Source organism: Bufo bufo, chromosome 6, assembly GCF_905171765.1.
Source record: "Bufo bufo chromosome 6, aBufBuf1.1, whole genome shotgun sequence".
Classification (NCBI taxonomy): domain Eukaryota; kingdom Metazoa; phylum Chordata; class Amphibia; order Anura; family Bufonidae; genus Bufo; species Bufo bufo.
The window spans coordinates 340,982,825-341,009,178 of NC_053394.1; the positions used below are offsets into that span (position 1 = coordinate 340,982,825).

The 26,354-nt window shown below is 40.9% G+C and overlaps 1 protein-coding gene across 1 annotated transcript in view; it reads left to right on the forward strand.

The window, feature by feature from the left end:
- Positions 1–24,264, forward strand: part of PTPRT (protein tyrosine phosphatase receptor type T) — a 429,759-nt gene extending 405,495 nt beyond the window's left edge. Inside the window, exons 22-34 of the mRNA XM_040436598.1 lie at positions 794–870; positions 970–1,006; positions 1,757–1,854; positions 3,017–3,133; positions 3,222–3,376; positions 4,501–4,636; positions 5,953–6,102; positions 10,663–10,836; positions 11,295–11,426; positions 13,927–14,052; positions 14,128–14,291; positions 21,007–21,142; positions 23,478–24,264. Of these exons, the coding sequence (XP_040292532.1) occupies positions 794–870; positions 970–1,006; positions 1,757–1,854; positions 3,017–3,133; positions 3,222–3,376; positions 4,501–4,636; positions 5,953–6,102; positions 10,663–10,836; positions 11,295–11,426; positions 13,927–14,052; positions 14,128–14,291; positions 21,007–21,142; positions 23,478–23,531 (1,556 nt within the window). The 3' untranslated portion in view covers positions 23,532–24,264. The remainder of the gene's footprint in view (positions 1–793; positions 871–969; positions 1,007–1,756; positions 1,855–3,016; positions 3,134–3,221; positions 3,377–4,500; positions 4,637–5,952; positions 6,103–10,662; positions 10,837–11,294; positions 11,427–13,926; positions 14,053–14,127; positions 14,292–21,006; positions 21,143–23,477) is intronic.
- The last annotated feature ends 2,090 nt before the right edge of the window (positions 24,265–26,354 follow it).

Genomic DNA, 26,354 nt, shown 5'->3' on the forward strand with positions numbered 1-26,354 from the left:
GCACATTCTGACATGGTACCAGTTGGATGTGTGTCCCTGCACATTCTGACATGGTACCAGTTGGATGTGTGTCCCTGCACATTCTGACATGGTACCAGTTGGATGTGTGTCCCTGCACATTCTGACATGGTACCAGTTGGACGTGTGTCCCTGCACATTCTGACATGGTACCAGTTGGACGTGTGTCCCTGCACATTCTGACATGGTACCAGTTGGATGTGTGTCCCTGCACATTCTGACATGGTACCAGTTGGATGTGTGTCCCTGCACATTCTGACATGGTACCAGTTGGATGTGTGTCCCTGCACATTCTGACATGGTACCAGTTGGATGTGTGTCCCTGCACATTCTGACATGGTACCAGTTGGATGTGGTCCCTGCACATTCTGACATTGCCCAATCAGTGCTGACAATGGCAGACTATGTAGAGCCACACACCCCTAGTCGTAACATCAAGTTATTCATATACCAGCAAGAGGATTAAGAGAGGAACATCACAACGCAGAGTTATGAGAAATGATACCCCAGAATTGATATTACTTGAGGGATGCCACAATTTAATAAAACAGACACATGGAGAGGTGTCAAGTCCTCTTTCATGGGTGAATGAATCTCTGGTATTTGAAAACTTTGTCTTGCCAATAGCTGGATTGTGACTTTGTCGCTGACTTTATCACTTTGCCACCGGTGACATGTATCATTGCCAGTGAACCGTACAGCGCAGAGTCAGTTATTCCTGCCTGTCACTTTGCAGCTGACCTTGATGTGACATCTCAGTGTCTCTTTCCCTCAGATGACCATTCCCGGGTGCGGCTCCAGCTGATAGATGGAGACCCTCATTCAGATTACATTAACGCCAATTATGTTGATGTGAGTTATACATTCCACACGCATTGCAAAGTCATATAATAGCACTGTCAATCACGCTATATCAATCAATGGCCTTATTTTTCCCTTTTTTTTTTACAGGGCTATCATCGACCTCGCCATTATATCGCCACCCAAGGTAACATCTTCAAAAACTGAACTTTGATCTTTACTCTCTAAAGAAAATAAGGGGTTTTAATTTATATTTCACTGTTGTGTGTGATGGATTTGGCTTGGCCACTGGGACCCCCACTGATCATGAAAAAGGGGACCACATACCCCACAGCCACCCCCACCACAATCAATGGAGGGACACGAGTCAGGCATGTGCACTACTACACCATTCATTTCTATTGGACTGCTTAAAGTAGCTGAGTGCTATACTTCCGTCAGTCCCATGGAGATGAATGGAGTAATAGTTTGCATACCCGACCTGCCCCTCCATTCATTCTGGTGGGCCATGTGAGCTATGGGATCCCTGTGATTGGTGGCAGTCCCAGCAGTCAGACCCAACCACTAATCTAATAGCCATCCTATCCTGTAGATAGGGGATGACTTGTTACAACTGGAGGATCCCGTACAATGCATTCCCTACGTGTGCACAATTAGTAGTTTGGTTTAGAGAATTACGTAAAAAACATGTATCAAATGACATCAGAATGGAAGATTGTTATGGTCATCCTCTAAGCTGGGCAGTAACTCTGAGAGAGTTATATCTTTTCCCAAATCTAAATGAGACAACTACGTGTGTGCATAACCATTAAATAATCAAGAATTGAAATGTATTTGTCAGGTCATAGGCATCAATGGGGTATGTATTAGTAGCTAATGGAAGCCATGATGTCTATGTGACATGTTCCATTGACATATTACACTGTTCATCCTCTAGGTCCTATGCAGGAGACGGTAAAGGATTTTTGGCGGATGATCTGGCAGGAAAACTCAGTCAGTGTGGTGATGGTGACAAATCTGGTGGAAGTTGGAAGGGTATGAGACCGAGAGTTGATTAAAGTCATGATGGTCATGTTAAAGGAGTTGTCGAGGATTTTTTAAGTGATGGCCTATCTTCCGGATAGGCCATCACTAGCTGATCAGTGGGGGTCCAACACCCCACACTTCTGCTAATCAGCTGGTCTGTGTACAGTAGCTCCATCAAAGGAAGTCAATGCCGTAGCTATACAGCACCAGCAATGCTGTAGCAGCAGGAGCTTGCCACTATAGCACTGCTCCCATTGAAGTCAAAAGTAGCTGTGAGCTCCTGCCACTACAATTTTGATACCACCAAACACCACAAAAGGCAATTGGGATAAAAAGTTGAAAGCTAAAAACATTGTAAGTAATTATTCTAATTGCCAGAAGATGACTCAATAATTATGGAGTTTTCTGAGATCTGTGTATTGATGGCTGATAGCCGTCTTCAATATTTACCATGATCTGTCTACCTGTACACCATACATATGGTAGTGGCAGTTCATGGTTTTGGAGCTTTGTCTTATAGCCTCTTCAAACAGCTAATCAGCAAGGGTGCTGAGATTTGGACTCCCAACAATTTAATGATACCTATCCTGAGGATAGGCCATCAATATGCTATTCCCAGAAGAAGAAAAAAACGTAAAATTTTTAACAATCTAGCTCTTCATCCATTTCACGATAAACACTAAAAAGCTTCAAAATAAAGACACTGCAACCTCACCTTTATACTATGTGTATACTGTAGAAGAGAGTCAGCAAATCAGCAAAGTTTTTCCACCTGTTACTGAAGGTCATGGTCTTGTTTCCTCCATCTTCCCTTTTGTATGACCCATGGGCCAATACTCCACACCCATGTTTGCACATAATGTAGTTCCTCTGGAGAAGGAAGTCCTTCACTGATTCTCATCTTCTTTTAGTAAAGGGGATAGGACCAACGTGGGCTGGGCCCCCTCTCTACAAGGGCCCTATGGCAGACACATTGCCTGCCTCTGTGTTATATGCACACTTGTCCCATACTATTCCATCATTTCAGAGTAACCTGAAATTCTAATTTTTGAGTTGTGTTGGTTTTAGAATATCTCACAAGGAATTTCTATGTCTCAGTATGAGTATACAGTTATATCATGAAGTTGTTGGTTCTCATTAACTAAAATACACTTTCTGGATTCATATTTAGGTAAAGTGTGTCCGGTATTGGCCTGATGATACTGAAGTCTATGGTGACATTAAGGTGTCTCTTATAGAAACAGAACCATTGGCAGAGTATGTCATCAGAACATTTACAGTGCAAAAAGTAAGTAATAAATGTGTTAAGCTAATGTATATACCTTAATAATTACTTTCCAATATTAAGACATGAATGTATTTTCTTTGTTTATCAGAAAGGATCTCATGACATTCGGGAGATTCGTCAATTCCACTTCACCAGCTGGCCAGATCATGGTGTGCCATGTTATGCCACCGGTCTTTTGGGCTTTGTCAGACAGGTGAAGTTCCTCAACCCACCAGATGCGGGACCTATCACTGTGCATTGCAGGTAACAACATTTTCCACATACAGTGGGGTACATGGTGCATACCACCACAAAGTTCCATTATGCCCTAGATGGGCATTAATTGCCCCTTACTTCATGGCCCTGATCCATACCCTAGAACTGGATAAAAATACCCTTTGGTATGCTTACCTAAAAGGCCTGCATGAGCGCTCACTGTTCTGTTCACAGTGGGGCCCCGTTCTTGAGATAGGTGAGGGTCCCAGAGGTCAGACATTTATGGAATATGTCAAAAGCTTTGAAATGGGAATAACCCTGTAAGTGTCAAGTTAAAGTTTGTTGCAATTGCATTGCGTCAATTTAACATGTTCTACATAAGTAAAGTCACCAATATCACTTGGTCTAAGATTGTTGTATTCCTCTGAAGTGAACTTTTAATAATATACTGTTATGCCTCCTTTACACTGCCCAATTGTTGGGCCAATTATCGGGAATGAATGTTCCTTTGAAGACTTGTTCGTGATAATTTGCCCATCTCAAGGTTCTGCAGATCACCTGATGAATGAGCAAAACGCTCGTGCACCAGGTGAAATGATCTGAGGTGCAGGCAACTCAATCATCGTTTTGGGGTGGCAGATCGTGCTGTCTAAACAACACTCTGCTGCCCAGGCACAATACAGCTGTATGAGGATGAGCGATAGCAAGTGTAAATGTAAATGGAAGTGTAAATGCACATTTAATCTGGCTTTTCCATGGTCATTATTTACAGTAGCAGACCTCCCAAGTGTCCCTCTTTTGGACCCAAGTCCCTCTGTCCCTCTTTGCTCCTTAAATGTCCCACTTTTTGATCTGAGGAATAGATTTGCATAGTTACATTTATAATATTGATTCAGAAAGTGTTTGTTTCCTCTCTGTATATTTGAGCCCATCTTGCATATTATTTAGTTATTTAATGCAGATGGGATTTTAAAAATTTCTATATTCAGATTATTTTTGCGCTGCTTCGAGGAGAAAACGATTTAAGTAAATAGATATGCAGGAAAAATGGATCTTTCACACAAAAAAAACATAAGTGTCCCTCTTTGACCATCCAAAAAGTTGGGAGGTATGCAGTAGTATAAATTATACCCATAGAGTGTGCCATTATTAATAATGACTTCATCCCACAGCGCTGGAGCTGGAAGAACTGGCTGTTTCATAGCCATTGATATTATGCTGGACATGGCGGAGAATGAGGGAGTGGTGGACATATTCAACTGCGTACGGGAGCTCAGAGCTCAAAGAGTCAACATGGTACAGACCGAAGTAAGCAAGATAAATTTCTCCAAAGCTTCTTAGATGAGGTTATAACCTGTAATGTTCACCAGGTAATGACTGGCCTACAATATAACATCTATAATGAAACGCCTACCTGTTCAACAGCAGAATTAATGGGTGGCCTTCCTGACCTGCAGGCTGTGTAACCGTACATGTGATTTCTTGCATGATTATCTTTATTTCCCGTATATACCATGAGGTATTGTTAGACACAGTACAAGTGATTTGCCATCTGTTATTTTTATGTTTATTTTTCTGCATGTAAGTAATAACCATAAGTGAATGTGCATCCAAGATGTAAGGCGGTGGCAAACATGGAGGAGAGGTGCTACATAGCTAACATAAAACTAGGCCCCTCATGATGCTGGGTTTTGCCGCACAAGACAATAGGACATTATATTTGCCCCGCTCCTTATGACATTTTCATGGACCAATTCCATAGCTGTGGGTTCCCTGCGCAAATTCTCACTACCAAATAGAAAATAGAATGGGACAAACCAAGACTAGCCCCATATCTCATTGATATAGCTTATGCAAAATTGCTTAAACTTCATTCACACATCCATGTCCATGATATGTCCGTGACGGAAAGGATTGTGTTTCATCCATGACGCTGTCTGTGATCCATCCATGTTTGATCTATGGTTTCATGATTTTAACTGTGTGTATTATCTGTATTTCATGGACACTACTAGGCTGAAAATTAGTTTCCAGAGCATATTCTAGTAAAAATCCATGAAAACCACAAACCAAACAGGGATGGCATATCACAGTACGGCACAAAACACCTCCCCAAAAACTGCCCCTCTGTTGTGGCCAGCTGCCACATTCTGTATTCCTGCTCCAGTTGTCTCAGGATGACAATACAGTTGAATTCAGGAGTCAGGAGGGGAGAGTCAGATCATTACTTAACCGGCTAGTGGCCATGAGGAGGGCTCAGGCGGCCGCCTGGGCATTGGCCCGCCAGGAAATTTCCCTGTAGGGTATGTGGCCAATTTGTCCCTGGGCATGTGGACGGGTATGGGCAGCACATGTCTGTGATTCACTGATGTGTGAGAGATGCCTTAGTAAATTCAATGGTAAGAAGAGTTGACCTTTTTAGCATAAACATAACATAAAAATTTAAGAAAGTAATAACCTCGAGCTACCGGTATGAAATGGCAGAAGACACAGTAAGACAAAGCCAAATGGTCAGGGGGGATTTAATTAAAGTTGACTTTAGTGGTAACCGCATCTATTAATTGATATCTTGAAACAACATTATAACATGCTGTTCCAATTAATTAATTTGCTCTTTTTTCTAGGAACAGTATGTTTTTGTTCACGATGCCATCCTTGAAGCTTGTTTGTGTGGCAACACTGCCATCCCAGTATGCGAATTCCGTTCTGTCTACTACAACATCAGCCGCATAGATCCACAGACGAACTGCAGCCAAATCAAAGACGAGTTTCAGGTGCGTTACAGAAAAGGGGATGCGTGGTCTGTAAATGGTCATCTTTCTACATGTAACATAGTAACATAGTATATAAGGCCGAAAAAATAAATTTGTCCATCCAGTTCGGCCTGTCATCCTGCAAGTTGATCCAGAGGAAGGCAAAAAAAAACTGTGATGTAGAAGCCAATTTTCCCCACTTAAGGGGAAAAAATTCCTTCCCGACTCCAATCAGGCAATCAGAATAACTCCCTGGATCAACGACCCCTCTCTAGTAGCTATATCCTGTAATATTATTACACTCCAGAAATACATCCAGGCCCCTCTTGAATTCCTTTATTGTACTCACCATCACCACCTCCTCAGGCAGAGAGTTCCATAGTCTCACTGCTCTTACCGTAAAGAATCCTCTTCTATGCTTGTGTACAAACCTTCTTTCCTCCAAACGCAGAGGATGTCCCCTCGTCACAGTCACAGTCCTGGGGATAAATAGATGATGGGAGAGATCTCTGTACTGACCCCTGATATATTTATACATAGTAATTAGATCTCCCCTCAATCGTCTTTTTTCTAAAGTGAATAACCCTAATGTTGATAATCTTTCACGGTACTGTAGTTGCCCCATTCCAGTTATTACTTTAGTTGCCCTCCTCTGAACCTTCTCCAGCTCTGCTATGTCTGCCTTTTTCACAGGAGCCCAGAACTGTACACAGTACTCCATGTGTGGTCTGACTAGTGATTTGTAAAGTGGTTGGACTATGTTCTCATCACGGGCATCTATGCCCCTTTTGATGCAACCCATTATCTTATTGGCCTTGGCAGCAGCTGCCTGACACTGGTTTTTAACTGCTTAGTTTGCTGTTTATTAAATTCCTAGATCCTTTTCCATGTCAGTGTTACCCAGTGTTTTACCATTTAGTATGTACGGGTGATTTGCATTATTCCTTCCCATGTGCATAACCTTACATTTGTCAGTGTTTAACCTCATTTGCCACTTCTCTGCCCAAGCCACTAATCTATCCAGATCCATCTGTAGCTATATTTTGTCCTCTTCAGTGTTAATTACTTTACACAGTTTAGTGCCGTCTGCAAAAATGTATATTTTACTGTGCAAGCCTTCTACAAGATCATTAATACATATATTGAAGAGAATAGGGCCCAATACTGACCCCTGAGGTACTCCGCTAGTGACAGTGACCCAATCTGAGTGTGTACTATTAATAACCACCCTCTGTTTTCTATCATTGAGCCAGTTACCTACCCACATACAGACATTTTCTACCAATCCACGCATTCTCATTTTATAATTTTATATACTAACCTTGTATGTGGTACAGTGTCAAATGCTTTGGAGAAGTCCAGATATACGACATCCATTGATTCACCACTGTCAAGTCTAGAACTTACCTCCTCATAGAAACTGATTAAATTAGTTTGACATGACCGATCCCTTATGAAGCCATGCTGATATGATGTTATTTGCTTGTTTTCGTTGAGATCCTCCAAGATAGCATCTCTCAGAAAACCTTCAAACAGTTTACCCACAACAGATGTTAAACTTATCAGCCTATAGTTTCTGGGGTCTGTTTTTGCACCTTTTTTTTATATTGGCACCACATTTGCTATGTGCCAATCCTGTGGAACACCTCCTGTCACTATAGAGTCTGTAACTATCAGAAATAAGGGTCTGGTTATGACATTACTTAATTCTCTTAGGATACGGGGGTGTATGCCATCTGGTCCTGGCGATTTGTATTTTTTAATCTTTTTAAGTCGCTGTTGTACTTCTTCCTGGGTCAGAAAGGGCACTTTTAATGGGGAATTTACTTTTACATTCTGCATTTCATTTGACAGTTTATTTTCCTCAGTGAATACAGTGGAGAAAAAAATATTCTCACTGATTGTTCACATTAGAGTCTTTTTGGTTTCCGTCAGGGGTTTCCGGTGTTTTTAAGGATGCTGTAGGATAAATCTTGCCATCAAAATAAAAGGAACCCTTATGGACCACATTATAAGTCAAAATGGATCTGATGTAGTTGTTGTGCGACTCCATTGTGACAGAAGCCATTATGTTAATGTGAACAGAGCCTAAAGCTGGTCAAAGACATTAGATAAATGGCCAAACTGTCTACTCTTAGTGGGATCATGAAATTCTACAGTGTGTATGGGGGACTCCCAGCTCTTCCTTGATAGCATATGGGAGAAAGTAGGATAGGACATGCTGGATTTCAACATACCTGATCTCTTGTTCCCATGGGACATAATATGCTGCTAGGGGTTTCTTGCATTGACAGAATGCTCTCTTTCCATTAATAAAACATGCATGCTAGGCCGAACATACAGGTTTGTGGTACAGTCGGGAAAAATAGCCAAGCAAGTTCTCAAGGGTACAGCCAGAAATAGCGGTTATTCATTAATCAACATTATTCACATATCCACAGGATGGGACCCCCACTGATCACTAGATTGGGGGTCCTGAGCCTCCCATTCCTTACCACTTTGTGAGTGAGGAGAATGAAGGAGAATGAATGGATGTGAGGAGAATGAATGGATGGGATCAGCTGAATACATTTGGCTATTCCTGTCTGCCCCATAGACATTGAATGAGATTAAAATGTTCTAATTGTTTGAAGTTGTGGTTTTCTATGGTAGTAGGAGGGTTGGTTAGGCTACTTTCACACTAGCGCCAGCCTTCTCCAGCAGGCTGTTCCGGCGGGAGAACAACCTGCCAGATCCATGCTACCGCTAGTGCACCGTGCCGCCGGAAATACACTTCGGCCCCATTCACTACAACATGTCGTAGTTTTATTTCGGCCGCCTTTAGACCTTGAACATTGTGACTCCTCGAGTGAGGCCAGAAGACTGCAGCATAGGACTTTTACCCCGGAACCATGACAAAAACAGGGCTTTGGATGTCCTTCCCCTGGACCGGTGCCTTCCCTTCCTCATCTCCTACGTTTTCTTCACATTAAAGACAATGTATCGACAGAAATTTCAACGAGCATAATAGTAAAATAGTTTAAATACATTTTTATTATAACCTTTTTTTTTTTTTCTTCTTTTTTGTTATGAGACATAAAAAATCTTGAAATATTGCAGAGGAGGCTGAAACTTCCTGTTTTATGTAGCTCACTTGACAGCTTTGTTGTATAGATTGGATCATAATCATGAGTCATCTCAGTATAATGAAAGGATAGGTGAGTTAATGACAGCTCTACTTATCAGAGCCCTAGCAAATGTAGGGTAGTGTCAACATCCCAGGGTCTAACTGTGGCTTCCTGGATGATAAGCACCTTAGGGGTATGCCCTAACAAATGCATAAGCAGTAGTGTGTTGAAATAAACATTCCAGTACAATACAGGTACAATACTGGTGCATTTTTATTACTCAAATTTCACCAAAAAATAATAAAGCATATAGATATTTGGCATCACGTCTGCCCATAACAACCTCTATTATCAAGCAAGGTTGTGCAGGGTTAGAAAAACAAGGTTGTTTTTCTTAAAAATAGTGTCACACCTGTCTATGGGTTGTGTCTGGGACTGCGCTTCTGTACCACACCAGTTGGACAGGTATGGCGCTGTTTCTGGAGAAAAGCAGTCATGTATTTCTACATCCTCTTTAAAGGGGTTGGCCACCTTTTGGCTTTTCTTTTATCTCCTGGGCAGACCTGCAAAGGGAAGAATACTTATCTGCTAACCGGTACTTGGTCCCAGCTCCTTCGCTCTCCAGCCTCTGCTTCTTCACTGTAATCGGCCCTCCAGCTGTTTCCAAACTACAACTCCCAGCATGCCTAGACAGCCTACAGCTATATGGGCATGCTGGGAGTAGTAGTTTTACTACAGCTGGAGGGCCGCGGGTTGAGCATGCCTGACCTAGATGAATGATAACCCACACAGACAGGGATCGAAGTAATTTTGATTTGTGTAGAATTGATTTGGGTCTGAATCGAATCAAATTTGCATAAATTCGTTCATCTCTAATTGTGAGCTTCACTGACAACAGAGGCTTATGTTAATGAATACATTCCCACTATATTAAAGTGTAATATATAAAATGAAGCATAAGCAGAGATGATCCAGCGAGTGATTTTCACATTAAAGAGCCACTGAACTCGGGATCTTTGTTAGGGTACAGCCAGATGTTTGGAAGCCAAAACCAGGAGTGACTTCAAAAAAGAGAAGTAGTATCTCTCCTTAATATTTTCTTATTTTATGATCCAACACAGATTTTTGCTTCCAAAAGTGCATCAGTAAACCTGACCTTGTGGCCTTACCCATTGAAGGGAATGGGGCTCAGCTGCACCTAGGCCATGTGACCGATGGTACATCACTGGTCTAGGGTAAGCAGTGAGAAGGCTGCAACGCTCACAGTAGTGCCGGTGCTTTCTGAAACAGATGATCGGTGGGGGTCTCTGGTGTCGGACCCCCACCAATCAGATGCAGATGATCTATCCTGAGGATAGGTCATCAGTTCCAAACAGTCGGATAACCCCTTTAAAGCTGACTAGTCTGTACATTTTGCAAGCACTCATGGTAATGTTTGTAGTGTTTTCATAGCTTGAAACTTCTCCACCTTTAGACCTTGAACATTGTGACTCCTCGAGCCAGGCCAGAAGACTGCAGCATAGGACTTTTACCCCGGAACCATGACAAAAACAGGGCTTTGGATGTCCTTCCCCTGGACCGGTGCCTTCCCTTCCTCATCTCACTGGATGGAGAGACTAGCAACTACATCAACGCCACTCTCATGGATGTGCGTATATGCATGCAAGCAATTAGTTTATACCAAGACCTAATTCCATCCAGATGCAGGTATACATCATAAGCTGTGTGTCACTAGCTGTCAAGCGGAGCAGAGCTGTGAGTCTGATCTGTCACAGGAAGCGTACTGATTGTCACACACCAGGGGGTGGCCTGATCTCGCAGCTTGTGTCACAGATCTGACAGCTCCTTGCTGCAAAGGGAATATTTCCAGGATAATCCTGTCTCACCCCCAGGACTGACAGATTATGTGATCAGATACTGCTGAATAAACTGTGTATTAGCCCATCTGCAATCCACGCTCCCTTATGTCACTGCCTGTCAGCATGTCTATGATGATGCACAAACAGTGCCGTCTAGTAGTGACTGCAAAGCTCACAATGTTCACTAAACACCTTTATCTTACCACTTTTTATCTTCATGCAAATCATTAGTTGCCTTGTTTTCTAGAGCCATAAAAAGCCAGCAGCATTCTTGGTCACGCAGCACCCATTACCCAATACTGTGCCCGATTTCTGGAGGTTGGTGTTTGACTACAACTGCTCCTCAGTCGTTATGCTCAATGAAATGGATGCAACCCAGGTACAGCAATCCTAAACTTACTTTTTTCCATGTTATATCTTTCCACAGGGTCTACATTTTCTTCACATTAAAGACAATGTATCGACAGAAATTTCAACGAGCTTAATAGTAGAATAGTTTAAATACATTTTTATTATAACTTTTTTTTTTTTACTTTTTTGTTATGAGACATAAAAAATCTTGAAATATTGCAGAGGAGGCTGAAACTTCCTGTTTTATGTAGCTCACTTGACAGCTTTGTTGTATAGATTGGATCATCATCATGAGTCATCTCAGTATAATGAAAGGATAGGTGAGTTAATGACAGCACTACTTATCAGAGCCCTAGCAAATGTAGGGTAGTGTCAACAGCCCAGGGTCTAACTGTGGCTTCCTGGACCAGAAGCACCTTAGGGGTATGCCCTAACAAGCAGTAGTGTGTTGGAATAAACATTCAAGTACAATACAGGTACAATACTGGTGCATTTTTATTACTCAATTTTCACCAGAAAATAATAAAGCATATACATATTTGGCATCACGTCTGCCAATAACAACCTCTATTATCAAGCAAGGTTGTGCAGGGTTAGAACAACAAGGTTGTTTTTCTTAAAAATAGTGTCACACCTGTCTATGGGTTGTGTCTGGGACTGGGCTTCTGTACCACACCAGTTGGACAGGTATGGCGCTGTTTCTGGAGAAAAGCAGTCATGTATTTCTACATCCTCTTTATAGGGGCTGGCCACCTTTTGGCTTTTCTTTTATCTCCTGGGCAGACCTGCAAAGGGAAGCATACTTATCTGCTAACCGGTACTGGGTCCCAGCTCCTTCGCTCTCCACCCTCTGCTTCTTCACTGTAATCATCCAGTTTGATGCCACAGCAACCAATCGCTGGCCGCAGCAGTGACCTGCTCTTCTTGTGTCATGGTTACGTGATGCAAGGGGCTCAGGTCACCACTGCAATCAGTAAATGGCTGCAGCGCCATCAAACCGAATGTGTACAGCTAGGGAGTTGAACGAAACAGCAGAGACCAAGGAGCAACCAAGTCAGGACCCAGCGCCAGGAAGCAGGTAAGCATGCTTCTCTTTGTAGGTCTGCTGAGGGAGGTTTTTCCCCACCACCTTCCCCCAAAGGTGGCCAATGCATTCAATTAATGAATAGTTTTTTTTAAAATGTATATAAAGTACCGATGCTAGTAGAGAAGAGTAGAGCCGTGATAGATAAGTAGTGCAGCAGGTGAAATACACTGAGGACTCCATCACTCTAGTATATACTGGATTGTGTTTTACAAGCCCTTATGTATCACGCAAGGAAACTGGACATTTTTAGAACCCTGATATTAAATGTTTGTCATCTACACATTTCCTAAAGCATGAAACAAGTATGGAGTTAGTTAGTGACTTACATACCATTCAACCAACCAATCACAGTGTTTTCTCATCTAGTACACTCTAGTACAAATCCAAGCCTCTTTTATTTGACTTAACAGCTGATATGTTCTCAAATATACTGTTCTGTACTAAACAAAATCTGTCATATAAACAATAAAAAAGTTTAAAAAAAGTTAAGAGTAATTTCTAAGGGTTAGTTTACACAGTGGATTTTGCAAAGGAGAATTTCACCACATCTTTGATGGCAGAAACCCTACTGGTTTCTACTTCAGTTTTTCAATTTAAATGCTGTTGACCCGCTCATGGTTTAGGCCCACTGAATGAATGGAGCTACGCCATTAGGGAACACCTGCCGCAGTTTCCAACAGCGTCCGTGTACATACCTTACCAAGAAATTAAATGTAATATTAGATGGATGGCACCCTTAGAATTTGATCATCATCTACCTCATGGTCATACTGAGTCACAGAGTGGAATCTACTCTTTGTTCTGGCTCACAGAAGAGGTTCTCAAGTGGGGGGCTCTGCAAAACCAGACTTAAAAGTGACATGAAAAAAATCTCAAATTGTAAATGAACCCCATACTTTTTAATGAAGGGCTGCACCCGCCCTTCTTTTATTAGGCATATGGTTGTAGAAGGCAAAACATTTTAGCAAATTTGTAATGCAGTAAAAATCCCTGATTCACTCGTGAGACTTCATCGAGACAAAGAACACAAATGAAAATGAATGAAATGAAAATTGAAATAATACTTGAAGATTGACAATGGTTTTTCTTTTTCAAAAATATATTCCAATTTAGTTACATGTTTGTTTTGGAAGCCTAGCTTTTCCACTTCTGTACCTGCAGGGGACATATTTCCCCTCTCAATGAACCGCTGCCCATCCCACATTTATGCATGTCAATTCATCACTCTGTTATTTCTCTTTCTCTGTGATTATACTACTCTGCGTGTTGGTCCGTTTCCGTGATTGCTGATTATATCCCTACATCATATTATTTTTCAATTCCTTTGTAATTCTATCAGTGTCTTTGTTTCACTCAGCGTGGTTCTATATAGCGCTACCCGCTCTTACTTTGCTTTGCATTCAAATAAACATTGTCTAACCGTTGGTTCCTTTTCTACTAGCTGTGTCTCCAGTACTGGCCAGAGAAGACATCCTGTTGCTATGGACCAGTGCAGGTGGAGTTTGTATCAGCAGATATTGATGAAGACACTATTAGCCGGATATTCCGGATCTGTAATATGGCACGGGTAAGGAAATGAGATACAGTAAGACCTGCCGCAATTCCTGTTATGAGCAGGAAACTGATATTGCTTGTTTTCCAGCCTCAAGACGGGTATCGCATTGTACAGCACCTTCAGTACATTGGGTGGCCAGCATACAGAGATACTCCTCCTTCAAAGCGCTCTATACTGAAGGTTGTGCAGAGGTTGGAGAAGTGGCAAGAACAATATGATGGCAGGGAAGGCAGGACAGTTGTACACTGCCTGTAAGTACAGAATAATTTCATCTTTTTGTAGATTATAAATTTCATGAAGATTTTATATAGAATTATATGCTGACAGCTACAAAGGTTGCAGAAGGGTTTAGACTAAGGTATGTAAATCTTGAGGGGTATTCCAGTTGCAGCAAATACAAATCATCTATTGTATGGTAAATGGTGACACCAATTTTCCAATATATATATTATGTATCGATTCCTCAGTTTTAAAGATCTCTGTTTACATTTATCTAGAGGGGACCTACCATGTCCTCCAGCAGCAGTAACTACAAAGTGCAGTTGCTAGCACCAAATGAGGAGGTATAGTGGCTGGTCGGATGGCTATTTCATGGCACTTGCAGGCATGTGTGGATGTAAGGTTTCCACTGTGATACAGGCTTGATGTTAGTCTGGCCTGGAGGTGGTTTGGGTGATGGGTGCCTATGCTGTAGCCCCTCACCTGTAAAGCTCTAATTTTGCTGATCACGCTGGTGTTTTGTCATACTGATGCTTTCTGGAAGCAGTGCTCTGAATTTTTAAGATCTGTCTGGAGTGTTGGTCTCACAGGATAATTAGATATGGTTCCTAGTAGTAGGAGCTCTGACATGTGCTTCCTTTCCTGAACTGGAATGCCCATCCCTGTGAGGAAGCAGGACTAGCCCACTACAAAAGGGGAGGAACAGAGTGGTTAGCCCTATTCCTGCCAGCCATTGCCAACCATAATTTCCCTAGCTGTATTACATGACCAATACATGACATAACATGGCAATACATAATACAACATAATTTAACATTTGCAGACACCCCAGGTCTGGGGTACTGCAGATCCATTTATAGTCACCACTCCACTGTTGTTGTTTTTTGTTGTTTTTTGGGCGCGATCCTATTCCTAAGCAATCAGAGCCATTATTTTCAGCACCCATGAGCACTAATAAAGCCATGAAGTCTCAACGGGCAGGTGCCACTTCACATTTGGTGGAGTGAACCTGGTCAGTGGTAGTCCTAGTAATATGGCATTATTTGCTTAGCATGGAAGCTCTCCATTAAGGTCTCCATGATGGAGGACAGTAATACAAAGTACAAAGAGCCTAATGAAAATGAAAACAGTAACTTGTTTGACTGATATAAGCAACTACTCCATTTTCCCTATGCACTAGTTAGTCCATTTCTTAAGCCCCATTTTGTATTTCCTCCATATACAGTATCTTTATATTTTCCAGTCTTCTAAAAGCTATGTATTATTTCAGTAAAGAATCAGTGAAGAAAATTTCCAGTTGCCAGATCTGTATTTAGACTTTTAAACTAACTTTCGAGATGTGAAAGATCAAAATTCACTAAGACGTGCTGTACTTGAACACTTATTTCACAAACGCTGTTCTTACTGAAAAACATCAATTTGCTATAAATTGCTTGAGGGGAGTGTCCACCACACAAAATAAAAACTCTACAGTTTTTTCCTTATTCTTGATCATTGCACATTTTTATCCCTCAGAAATGTACAAACTTTCCATCGACATTTGGTAATTGCTCTCCTCGGTGCTGAAACGTTCTTTTACTTCTGCAAATCTTCTTGGATAACTTGTCTAACAGTGGCTTCTACTATGTCTAGATGGATTGTTCTAAACAGTACATCCACCAATGAAAACCATTTTGCTACTCATAATATAGTATAATCTTAAATAAATTGAGCTACATATTAAATGCAATCCATAACATCTTGTTCTGGTCCTTGCAGGTTTTAATATGTTGTTCTGGTTCCTACTGGAAACAGTCAACAACCTTGTTGTCAGACGCATTCATGGAAGCTTTCCCAATCTCCCATAAGGCAGTGGGACAGTTAATGTTACTTCAGATTACTGTAGAATACCTTTTATAGAGATGTCGTGATGAATCATGTAAAATTTAAATATATCACCTCCACCACTGGATAATAGTGAATACAAATCTGACATATCTGAAATATAATATACATTGTAATACTGAACAAGCTATCTAATGCTATGTATTAACATTTTTTTCTGTATTTCTATACAGTACAGACCAAAAGTTTGGACACACCTTCTCATTCAAAGAGTTTTCTTTATTTTCATGACTATGAAAATTGTAGATTCACACTGAAGGCATCAAAACTATGAATTAACACATGTGGAATTATATACATAACAAACAAGTGTGAAACAACTGAAAATATGTCATATTCTAGGTTCTTCAAGGTAGCCACTTTTTGCTTTGATTACTGCTTTGCACACTCTTGCCATTCTCTTGATGAGCTTCAAGAGGTAGTCCCCTGAAATGGTTTTCACTTCACAGGTGTGTCCTGTCAGGTTTAATAAGTGGGATTTCTTGCCTTATAAATGGGGTTGGGACCATCAGTTGCGTTGAGGAGAAGTCAGGTGGATACACAGCTGATAGTCCTACTGAATAGACTGTTAGAATTTGTATTATGGCAAGAAAAAAGCAGCTAAGTAAAGAAAAACGAGTGGCCATCATTACTTTAAGAAATGAAGGTCAGTCAGTCAGCCGAAAAAATTGGGAAAACTTTGAAAGTAAGGGCTATTTGACCATGAAGGAGAGTGATGGGGTGCTGTGCCAGATGACCTGGCCTCCACAGTCACCGGACCTGAACCCAATCGAGATGGTTTGGGGTGAGCTGGACCACAGAGTGAAGGCAAAAGGGCCAACAAGTGCTAAGCATCTCTGGGAACTCCTTCAAGACTGTTGGAAGACCAAGAGAATGCCAAGAGTGTACAAAGCAGTAATCAAAAGCAAAAGGTGGCTACTTTGAAGAACCTAGAATATGACATATTTTCAGTTGTTTCACAGTTGTTTGCTATGTATATAATTCCACATGTGTTAATTCATAGTTTTGATGCCTTCAGTGTGAATCTACAATTTTCATAGTCATGAAAATAAAGAAAACTCTTTGAATGAGAAGGTGTGTCCAAACTTTTGGTCTGTACTGTATAGAAATATAGAAATTTTTTTTAATACATAGCATTAGATAGCTTGTTCAGTATTACAATGTATATTATATTTCAGATATGTCAGATTTGTATTCACTATTATCCAGTGGTGGAGGTGATATATTTCAATTTTACATGATTCATCACGACATCTCTATAAAAGGTATTCTACAGTAATCTGAGGTAACATTAACTGTCCCACTGCTTTATGGGAGATTGGGAAAGCTTCCATGAATGCGTCTGACAACAAGGTTGTTGACTGTTTCCAGTAGGAACCAGAACAACATATTAAAACCTGCAAGGACCAGAACAAGATGTTATGGATTGCATTTAATATGTAGCTCAATTTATTTAAGATTATACTATATTATGAGTAGCAAAATGCTATAAAAAATAAAAAAGTAATATTCATCTCACCAAACCCCCAATGCTTTCATTTTGATACATCCCAGGTCCCTCACCAGTCTCTGTATTTCCTTGCCTTTCTTAACACAGCTAATCATTTCTTGTTACCACTTTTAAGGAGTTCTGGTATCGTCACTCACATCCACTAAAACAGTTATTACCTGGCTAAGAAGTAAAGAAAATAATGGAGGCTGGGACTCAATTCAGTATGATAGATGTAGAGTACCGGAGTAAAAGAACCCAGTCAAGGACCTTATATCTTGCTGGTATAAAAAGCTTAAGCAAAAATCACTGAGAAAAAACAAAGATGAAAACATCCTGCATGATATGATAAATAAATATGCAGGTGTCCATGGCTACATTTATGGCAAAAAAAAAAAATCACAGAAAACAGATAATAATGCACTAACACAATAGATGCAAGCATTATATATATAGACTAAGCCCTCACTCTGATATGATAAAATCCAAGACTCTCAGCCAATATATTTTGATCAAAATACATCTGTGCCCGCCTACTCGCGCCAAGGTGGTTTCAGTCAGGCAGGTCATACTCTAAACCTTCCTATGACATTGGGCATCTATGTTCAGGAGAGCAGACCCTGCACATATTATCTGTTTTCTGTGATTTTTTTTTTTAACACCTTAACTGAAGGAATTAGAAATTCCCTATCTGAGTTAGGACACTTGACATGATAAATAATATCCTAGTGAGCTTTACAAAGAACTACTGATGGTTGTCTAAAACCCTTGTTCTTATCCAACAATTATGTTTATTCAACCCAAAGTATAATATGCTCAGTGCAAAAAAAAATATATAATAACCACATTTCAAGGAAGCAATTTCTCTTTTTTGTCATCATCTATACTTGACTGGGTTAAATGGAGTGGAAAAAAGACATAAGCACTTGTATACTGTCTATTTTACACACTGCAATGTGCTGGAAGCCCGTGGCAGTGAGAATGGTTTTGATGCTAGAATAAAGCAACGATAGATGTATCTTAATACTTGAAAGTAGCTTAAACATGCTACAGTTTCTTGGCATTACCTTAAACCCCTGTGCCCACAGCTTGGTGCTGAGCCACTAGCAGAAGAGTTCCTTTGAGGTCACCTTATTCACCTTGCATGTTAAACTTCAAAGAAGCAACCATTCGAGGGTATGACCAGCAGAATGTGAGGGGGCAGGCTTCACAGTAAATGTATCAACCAAGTGTTGATATATGCAATCTTAAAAGAACTATTGTTACCTTTCGAAATCCCTAAAAAGTAATATTCTTCAAATTGAAATGAAAAAATATTAAAGGGGTTGGCCACTTTCTGGCTACTGTTGACCAATGTGTATGTAAGATGACTCTATGACTCTTACTAATATAGCCTTTTTGGATATTCTGTGAAGTTTATATTTCATAAGCCATGTCCCTCTTTTATTCAAATCTTCTTTACTGTCCACACAGAGGTTCTGTCCATAAGATGACCGCTGATGGAGGGTCATGGGACTAGACACATCACTCAGCCTCCTCCTACATTCTAACACAGCGCCTGCACTAAACTCCCAACAGTGCTAGTGACCCTCCATCATACATACATCCATACATTTTATGGACAAGACCTCTGTGCAGACAGCACAAAAGACTTCACAAATAAGGGGGCATATCTTATGAAATTTTGAAAATGATCAAAATTTATGGCTCATGCACACGACTGTATGTATTTGCAGTCCGCAAAAAATACGCATGATGTCCGTGTGCATTCTGTATTTTGCTAGCCCCTAATAGAACAGTCCTATCCTTGTCCATTATGCGGACAATAATAGGACATGTTCTATTTTTTTGCAGAGAGGACATGTGGACATATAGAAACGGAATGCACACAGATTAAGTTCTGTTTTTTTGGCGGACACATTGAAATAAATGGTTCCGCATATGGTCCGCAAAGAAAAAAACCAGAATGGATACTGAAAGAAAATACGTTCATGTGCATGAGCCCTTAAACAAAGGCTATATTAGTAATTGCCACATAAACATCTTACAAACACATTGGTTAACAATAACCAGAAAGTTGCCAACCCCTTTAAGCTAGTATTATAAAGGCCCACCATTGCAATTAATTATGTATTGTCCCAATGCATCATAAATGAAAAATGAATTTGTACCTATGAAACTGGCTGACCTGTTGCAGCTAAAGGCATCTGTGTTCGTCCCATGCTCATATGTGATGATGTTTTAATATATGCAAATGAGCCTCTAGGAGCAACGGGGGCGTTGCTGTTACACCTAGAGGCTCTTCTCTCTGCAACTGCTATGCCCTCTGCACTTTGAGTGACAGGGCCAGGCGATGAAAACATCATCACACCTGGTCCTATCAAAGTGGAGAGGGCTCGGAAGTTGTAGAAAGAGCAGAGACTCTAGCTGTAACAGCAACGCCCTCGTTGCTCCTAGAGAATCATTTGCATATATTAAAACACAGATGCCTTCAGCTGCCAAGCGCACATGTAACAGGTCAGCCAGTTTCATAGGTACAAATCTGCTGACAGATGCACTTTAAATGCAAACCTATGTGTTTCCATGGTGACAGACTACGAACAAAACCTGTGAAGTCAGATTCTGCAGTAATACTCCCTTTAATCTTTCTCTACTTCTTACAAACATAGATTTAGTAGTAGGGGACAGATGATGGACTATGATTGCAGAATGAGACTGTACAAGGTTTGCTTGTTGTCTGTTATCCTAGAGACACATAGATGTGCATAAGAGCTGTAGACACAACACGATGCTAGACTATTTGCGAAGTTGCTTTACGTAAGATGCATTAGAACAATAAAAGAAATGGCGATGAAGGTGTCCATACTCTTTAAGCTCAAAAAACTTGCAGCTTCAACCACCAAACATGAACAGTTGGACCACAATTTACTGCTGCCGGAGGTCAACTACAGAGTTTACTAAATTAACTAAGAGGCAGAATTTTTCACCAGCCATCAGCTGGCATTGAGAAAAAAATATATATACAACTATTCACAAGTTTGGCAAGCAGAAGCCTGAATAAAGGTGTGGGAATCCGATAGCAAAAAAAGGACTAACTCTTTCCAGACACAGACTCATGCAGTAAACACCTTCAGACAAACAAGATCTACTCATGCACCACATTAAATTATACCGGTCAGGAAGCTGGTGGCACAGCCACCTTAAATAAGTCTGTGCCACATCATAGATTATTTAAAGTGTTTCTTCCCACAGTCTAGCACACCCAGAATACACCTTTGTAACTGCACCCGTATGCAGAGGGATTGCAGTATTGACTGTGGCATTGTATGCATCTTCTGGAAGCCCTTTGAGTTTAACGTTATTTTCTCCCTCAGGAATGGAGGAGGTCGCAGTGGGACTTTCTGTGCTATCTGTAGTGTGTGTGAGATGATCCAGCAGCAAAATATCATTGATGTGTTTCACACTGTGAAAACCCTAAGGAATAACAAGGCAAACATGGTGGAGACACTGGTGAGTGACAGGCCGCTGCTACTCTAGTGACAAATCAAAAAATGCAATGTCCTCGACTGTAAAGAAAAATAAAAGTAAGCCATCTAAATCCTCAAACATACTTCAGTCGCCTCGTCTTCTGTGTGTGGGAAAAGGGTTAGCATCTGTTTTCTACAACCAGATTTACCTTCATCAGAACATACATATTCTCTACAAAGTATTTACATCTTCTCACCGGTCTAGTGATCTCATACTCTCCCACACAGCTAAATATGTTTGTATTTTTATGTTTAGTCAGAATTTATCTTCTTTATATGCTCCCATCTTCTCTGCCCACGCATCATGATATCTGTTGGTATATAGTTTGGAAAACCAATTCCCAAGGTTTCTCACTTCTTGCAGCATTATCCAACTCACATCTCTCCTGAGTCCTTATTTATGTGTTCATATAGAGAACTTGTGCTTCATTTGAATAGTTGGACTACTTGTTCATGGTCACTGTCAGGAACATATCTACAGTGGGGTTCAGGGGTTGCACTGGGGACTCAAAGACCACTCTGCCATGTTTAGGTTAGCACTCTATAACTATAAGGAAGTTTGGTTGCTGGATCTGGTTCTGATGGTTCTGTTAGTCATATCTCAAACTCCATATACGATACTGAATTGTTGTATCTCCAGAGGAACTATGTGCTACATGCTCTTGACTTATAAATGGCCTGTGTGAATAGGCTGAACGACGGTCAGCGCTTATTAGAGAGCTTATCCGGAAAATCACATTGATGACCTATCCTCAGGATAGGTCATCAATAGAGATAAGTGAATTTATGAAAAGTTCGATTCGGCTGATTCGCTGAATATTACAAAAAAATTTGCTTTGGAGTGCATTTTTTGTAAGCAGCGGGTGCAATGACAGGGAGCTGCGATAGTGCCGCCCCCCGTCATTGTACCTCTCAGATGCCGCGTTCATACATGATCGGGGCATCTGAGTGTAAAAACAATGTGAAATTAACATTACTGTTACCACACACGTAATTTCGGACGAGATCTTCAATCAAGATGGCGGCTGGCGGCCGGTCATGAGCAAATGGAGGAGGTATGAATTTTTTCGTTTTTTACACTATTTCAGGTTAAATCGATTTGCTAACACGAAGCACAAGGAAATTCGGCTTCGAGGTGAACCGAAGTTATCCTGAAATTCGATTCGCTCATTTCTAGTCATCAATATCAGATTGGCGGGGGCCAACACCGGGGGCCCTCACCAATCAGCTGTTAGGAGGCTGGGCGCTCTGTGAGAGCCCCGGCCACTTCTTAGGCCATGTGACTGCACTGTACATCATTACATGGCCTAGTTATAGCTCAGCCCCATTGAAATGAATGGGGCTGAGCTGCAATACCAAGTATAGCCGCTATATTATGTACAGTGCTGTGCTTGGTACTCTGCTGGGAGTCCGCATCATTCAACAGAGTTCTGGTGAGCGTAACGGCTCCCTAAAGCAGGTGACTGGCAGGGGGCCAGGACTCCACCATAAATAATGGACTTCGATTCAAATTGTAGGGAAAATTCTATTTGCCGCAAAGCCAAATTTCCTTGTGCTTTGTGGTAACAAATCAATTTTCCCTAAAATTTGCACATGAAGAGTCTGCTGTGGCCATCTTGATTTAATATCCTGCTCAAAGTCTTGTGGGCGGTGGCGAGATTTTGCACTGAATCTTTAATCAAGATGGCAGTAGTGGCTTCTTCGCGATCAAATTGATGAGGTGAGTATTTTTTTTCTTTTTCTTTTTAACAGATTAACCCCTGACAGCCCTCAATGATCATCTCAGATGCTGTGATCAGCAATGAACATGGCATCTGAGGAGCTCATTGATGGGGGGTGGCGCATTTGCCATTCCCCGTCATTGCGCCCGCTACTCATAAAGAAATTAGCTTCGTCACGAAGCTAATTTCTTTGCGAAACTTGGTGAAGTAGCCGAATCGAATTTTTGAGAACTTCGCTCTTCTCTAACAATAAACATGCAATAGGAAGGGTAATAATTAAGCCTCGGGTAATCTCCTCTGGCAGCAGCTTATCTCGCAAGGATGCCTCTTTCCTCCAATATCTTCCAAGGGGTGAGCTGTCAGGCTCCCATGCAGATTAGATCCTCTGCTGATTTTGCTGAACTTGTCAGGTCCAGACAACTTTTATCCTATGCCTCTAAGCTTTAATTATTCTATAAACAGTAATGGCATGAAATGAAATCACGCTCCCAAATAGTGTAATGGAGTTGTGTATTCTTTTCTCTAAAATTGCTGAACACATTGGTGCTGATTGTCCGTTGTCCCTTTCCTGAAATATTTGCTTTTCTTCCATCTCAGGAACAATATAAATATGTATATGAAGTTGCCTTGGAATACCTGAATTCCTTCTGATCCTATCAGCCTTGGGAGAGGAGAGGTGTGAGAAGAAAGCCTGGTCCTATGCAGCCCCTGTGTGGCTTGAAAGACTTCTACATGGGGTGGGAGGATGGACAGTGGTTGTTGTTGATCAGGATCAGACACTTTGCACGCTATGAGATTCCACACTGGAGATGTAAAGTGCACCTACGGATGGAGAGAGATTGAGCAGCAGCATCTTTAAGAGCACATCAAAGAACAATGCCTTTTTCTGACTATACTTACCACTAATCTACTCTACTCTTTTTTCCGGGATCTCTTTTCATTCCCTCTCTGCTTTCCTGTTCTCTTCTACCACATAGACACCATATGCATCAATTTCTGACCTGGCAAATTCCGACAAAAAAAAATCAAAGACTGTAGTGTTTTTAATTCCTCGTACAGAGTTAGAGGATCTCCATATATGCGGATGCAGATCTCCAGCCATTTTCTAAGGACATTTGTGTCTTATCGTGCCAGTAACTCATAAACCGCCTCTCTGATGGATGCACTGGCAGGGATGATGATGAATCTCTGCATTCACATATTAATATGAAAACAAAATTGCTGTCTTCTTTAAGCAGTGTTCTGTTGCTCTTGGCAGCAGCCTCCAAGGTACAGGTGATGTGGTCTTGTCCTCTTTATAATGAACCTGTCTTTATTTATTGCTGTAAATGTTCTTGGGGAGGGGGCAAGCAGTTTGTATTCTGGAGAAATGTCTTGCAATGGAGCGTCCAATAAAATTGTGATGTCTTTTTCTTAGTAATGCTTGTATTGCCGTGGATATTTTGTATTTTTACATCTACAAGATTTACTTCATTCATATGACCTATTCTGCCGAGCCGTACAAGGATTGTCGTCAGTCACATCCGTTCCTGTTCCCATTGGGGCTCACAATCTAGATTCTCAATTAACCTATCTGGACTCTTCTATAGTAAAAGCTGAGCAGTGAGGAAAAGGGGGAACTCAAAGGTAAAATCATCGGTGTAAACTCTTTAGAACAAAGAAATGGGATATTTGCCAACTCTCCCAAAATGTCTGGGAGATACCTAGAAAATGGGGACAACTCCCAGAAGAGCTAACAAATCTTAGTGCCCAATAAGCACTAACTGCACGTAGCACCAAGACTCTGCAACCTTGGAGCCCATAAGTGCTCTGAAGGGACATGGCTACACAGGAAATGGGGTGTAGTCTTTAAAAAGGGTAGTTATCCAGGTCAGGATTTTATTCTCCCACGAGCCAACTCTGAAAGTTGGTAGGTTTTTTGAAGTGGTTGTCCAGTTTGCAGATTCCCTTTAAATTGTGTGTCCTCACCCCAAATATCTGCTTTTAATGGGTGAGAGTAAAAAAATATGTATTGCAATAAATCGGCTTGAATATCAGCAATATATATTGCCCAGTGGTTTAACATTGTGTCAGGTGCGTGCTTAATATAAGGCCTCAAGTAGGTCACACAACACTGTAAAGTGCCAATATAAAAGCGGTATAGGTAAATGATCTTTAAATCATTAAAATACATTGCACAAGTATAAAGTAAAATTTATGTTTTTTATATATATATATATATATATATATATACAGGTGTATATATATAAAGTTTCCTGAGGTTTCTGCTTCCTGAGATGTCTCCTCTGATGTAGATGTCCTGTTTCCTCATCTTCTCCATTCTGACCACAACACCATAACTAATTATTTCAACTGCGTCTTGTCTCTGTAGAGTTTGACACACGTACACCTTACTTAGATTCCTCACTTTTCTATCATCCCTCTGCTCCTGGTGCCCCAACATTGTCTGCTGTGCTCCCAAATGCCCCCAAATACTTCACTGTATTACAGTACTATACCGATAGTACCCCCATAGTAATAGTGCCCCCTACAGTACCCACAATAGCAACCCCATTAGCAGTAATGCCCTCCCCATTATAACAAATAATAATACCCCCCAAAGTACCCCCAATATTAATAATGACCCCCATTTGGCCCTCATCCTCCCCTATAGTATAATGCCCCCTCTGTATTGAATGCATATATATATATGCCCTCCTCTGTAACAAATAGAATCCCCTCCAATCCATTTGCAGGTACCCATCCATTTGAGGACCAATCCATTTGAGGTACCCCAGTCTCCAGCAACAACACAGGCCTAATAATAATATTAATGTCCATGTTGGGGGGATCAATGGCAAAAATTCCCACAAAAAATATGTATTTTAATCAGGGGCCATTTTTATGCGTCTTAAAGGGAAACTCTCAAAAATGTGCCCTGCTGGAGCCTAGAAAAAAATTATTTTAGGCCACAGGAGTACAGGCCCCAAACATTAGGCATTCACCGTAGGATAACAGGCCAAACTGGATGGACAAATGTCTTTTTTAGGCCTTATATACTATGTTATTATGTTACAGGACAGAAAACATCAAGTGATTATGTGGCTGGAGGTTTATTAGACGGTCAATGGATATTAATTTTACTGCAGGCCAGTGGAGTAAAGGCCCCAAACATTAGGCATTCACTGGACAGAAAACATCAAGTGATTATGTGGCTGAAGGTATATTAGACGGTTATTGGATATCAATTTTATTGCAGGCCAGTGGAATAAAGGCCCCAAAAATTATTCATTCACCGTACAGAAAAGAACAATTGATAATGTGGCTGGAGGTGCATTAGGCGGTCATTGGATATCAATTTTACTGCAGGCCAGTAAAAATACATGTCAAATACATATGTTTAAAAGAGCTAAAAATATAAAATTGGAATAAAAACATAGCTAATGAAATCCCCCCTCTTGAATAAACCCCAAATGATAATAGGTGAAATTCGAT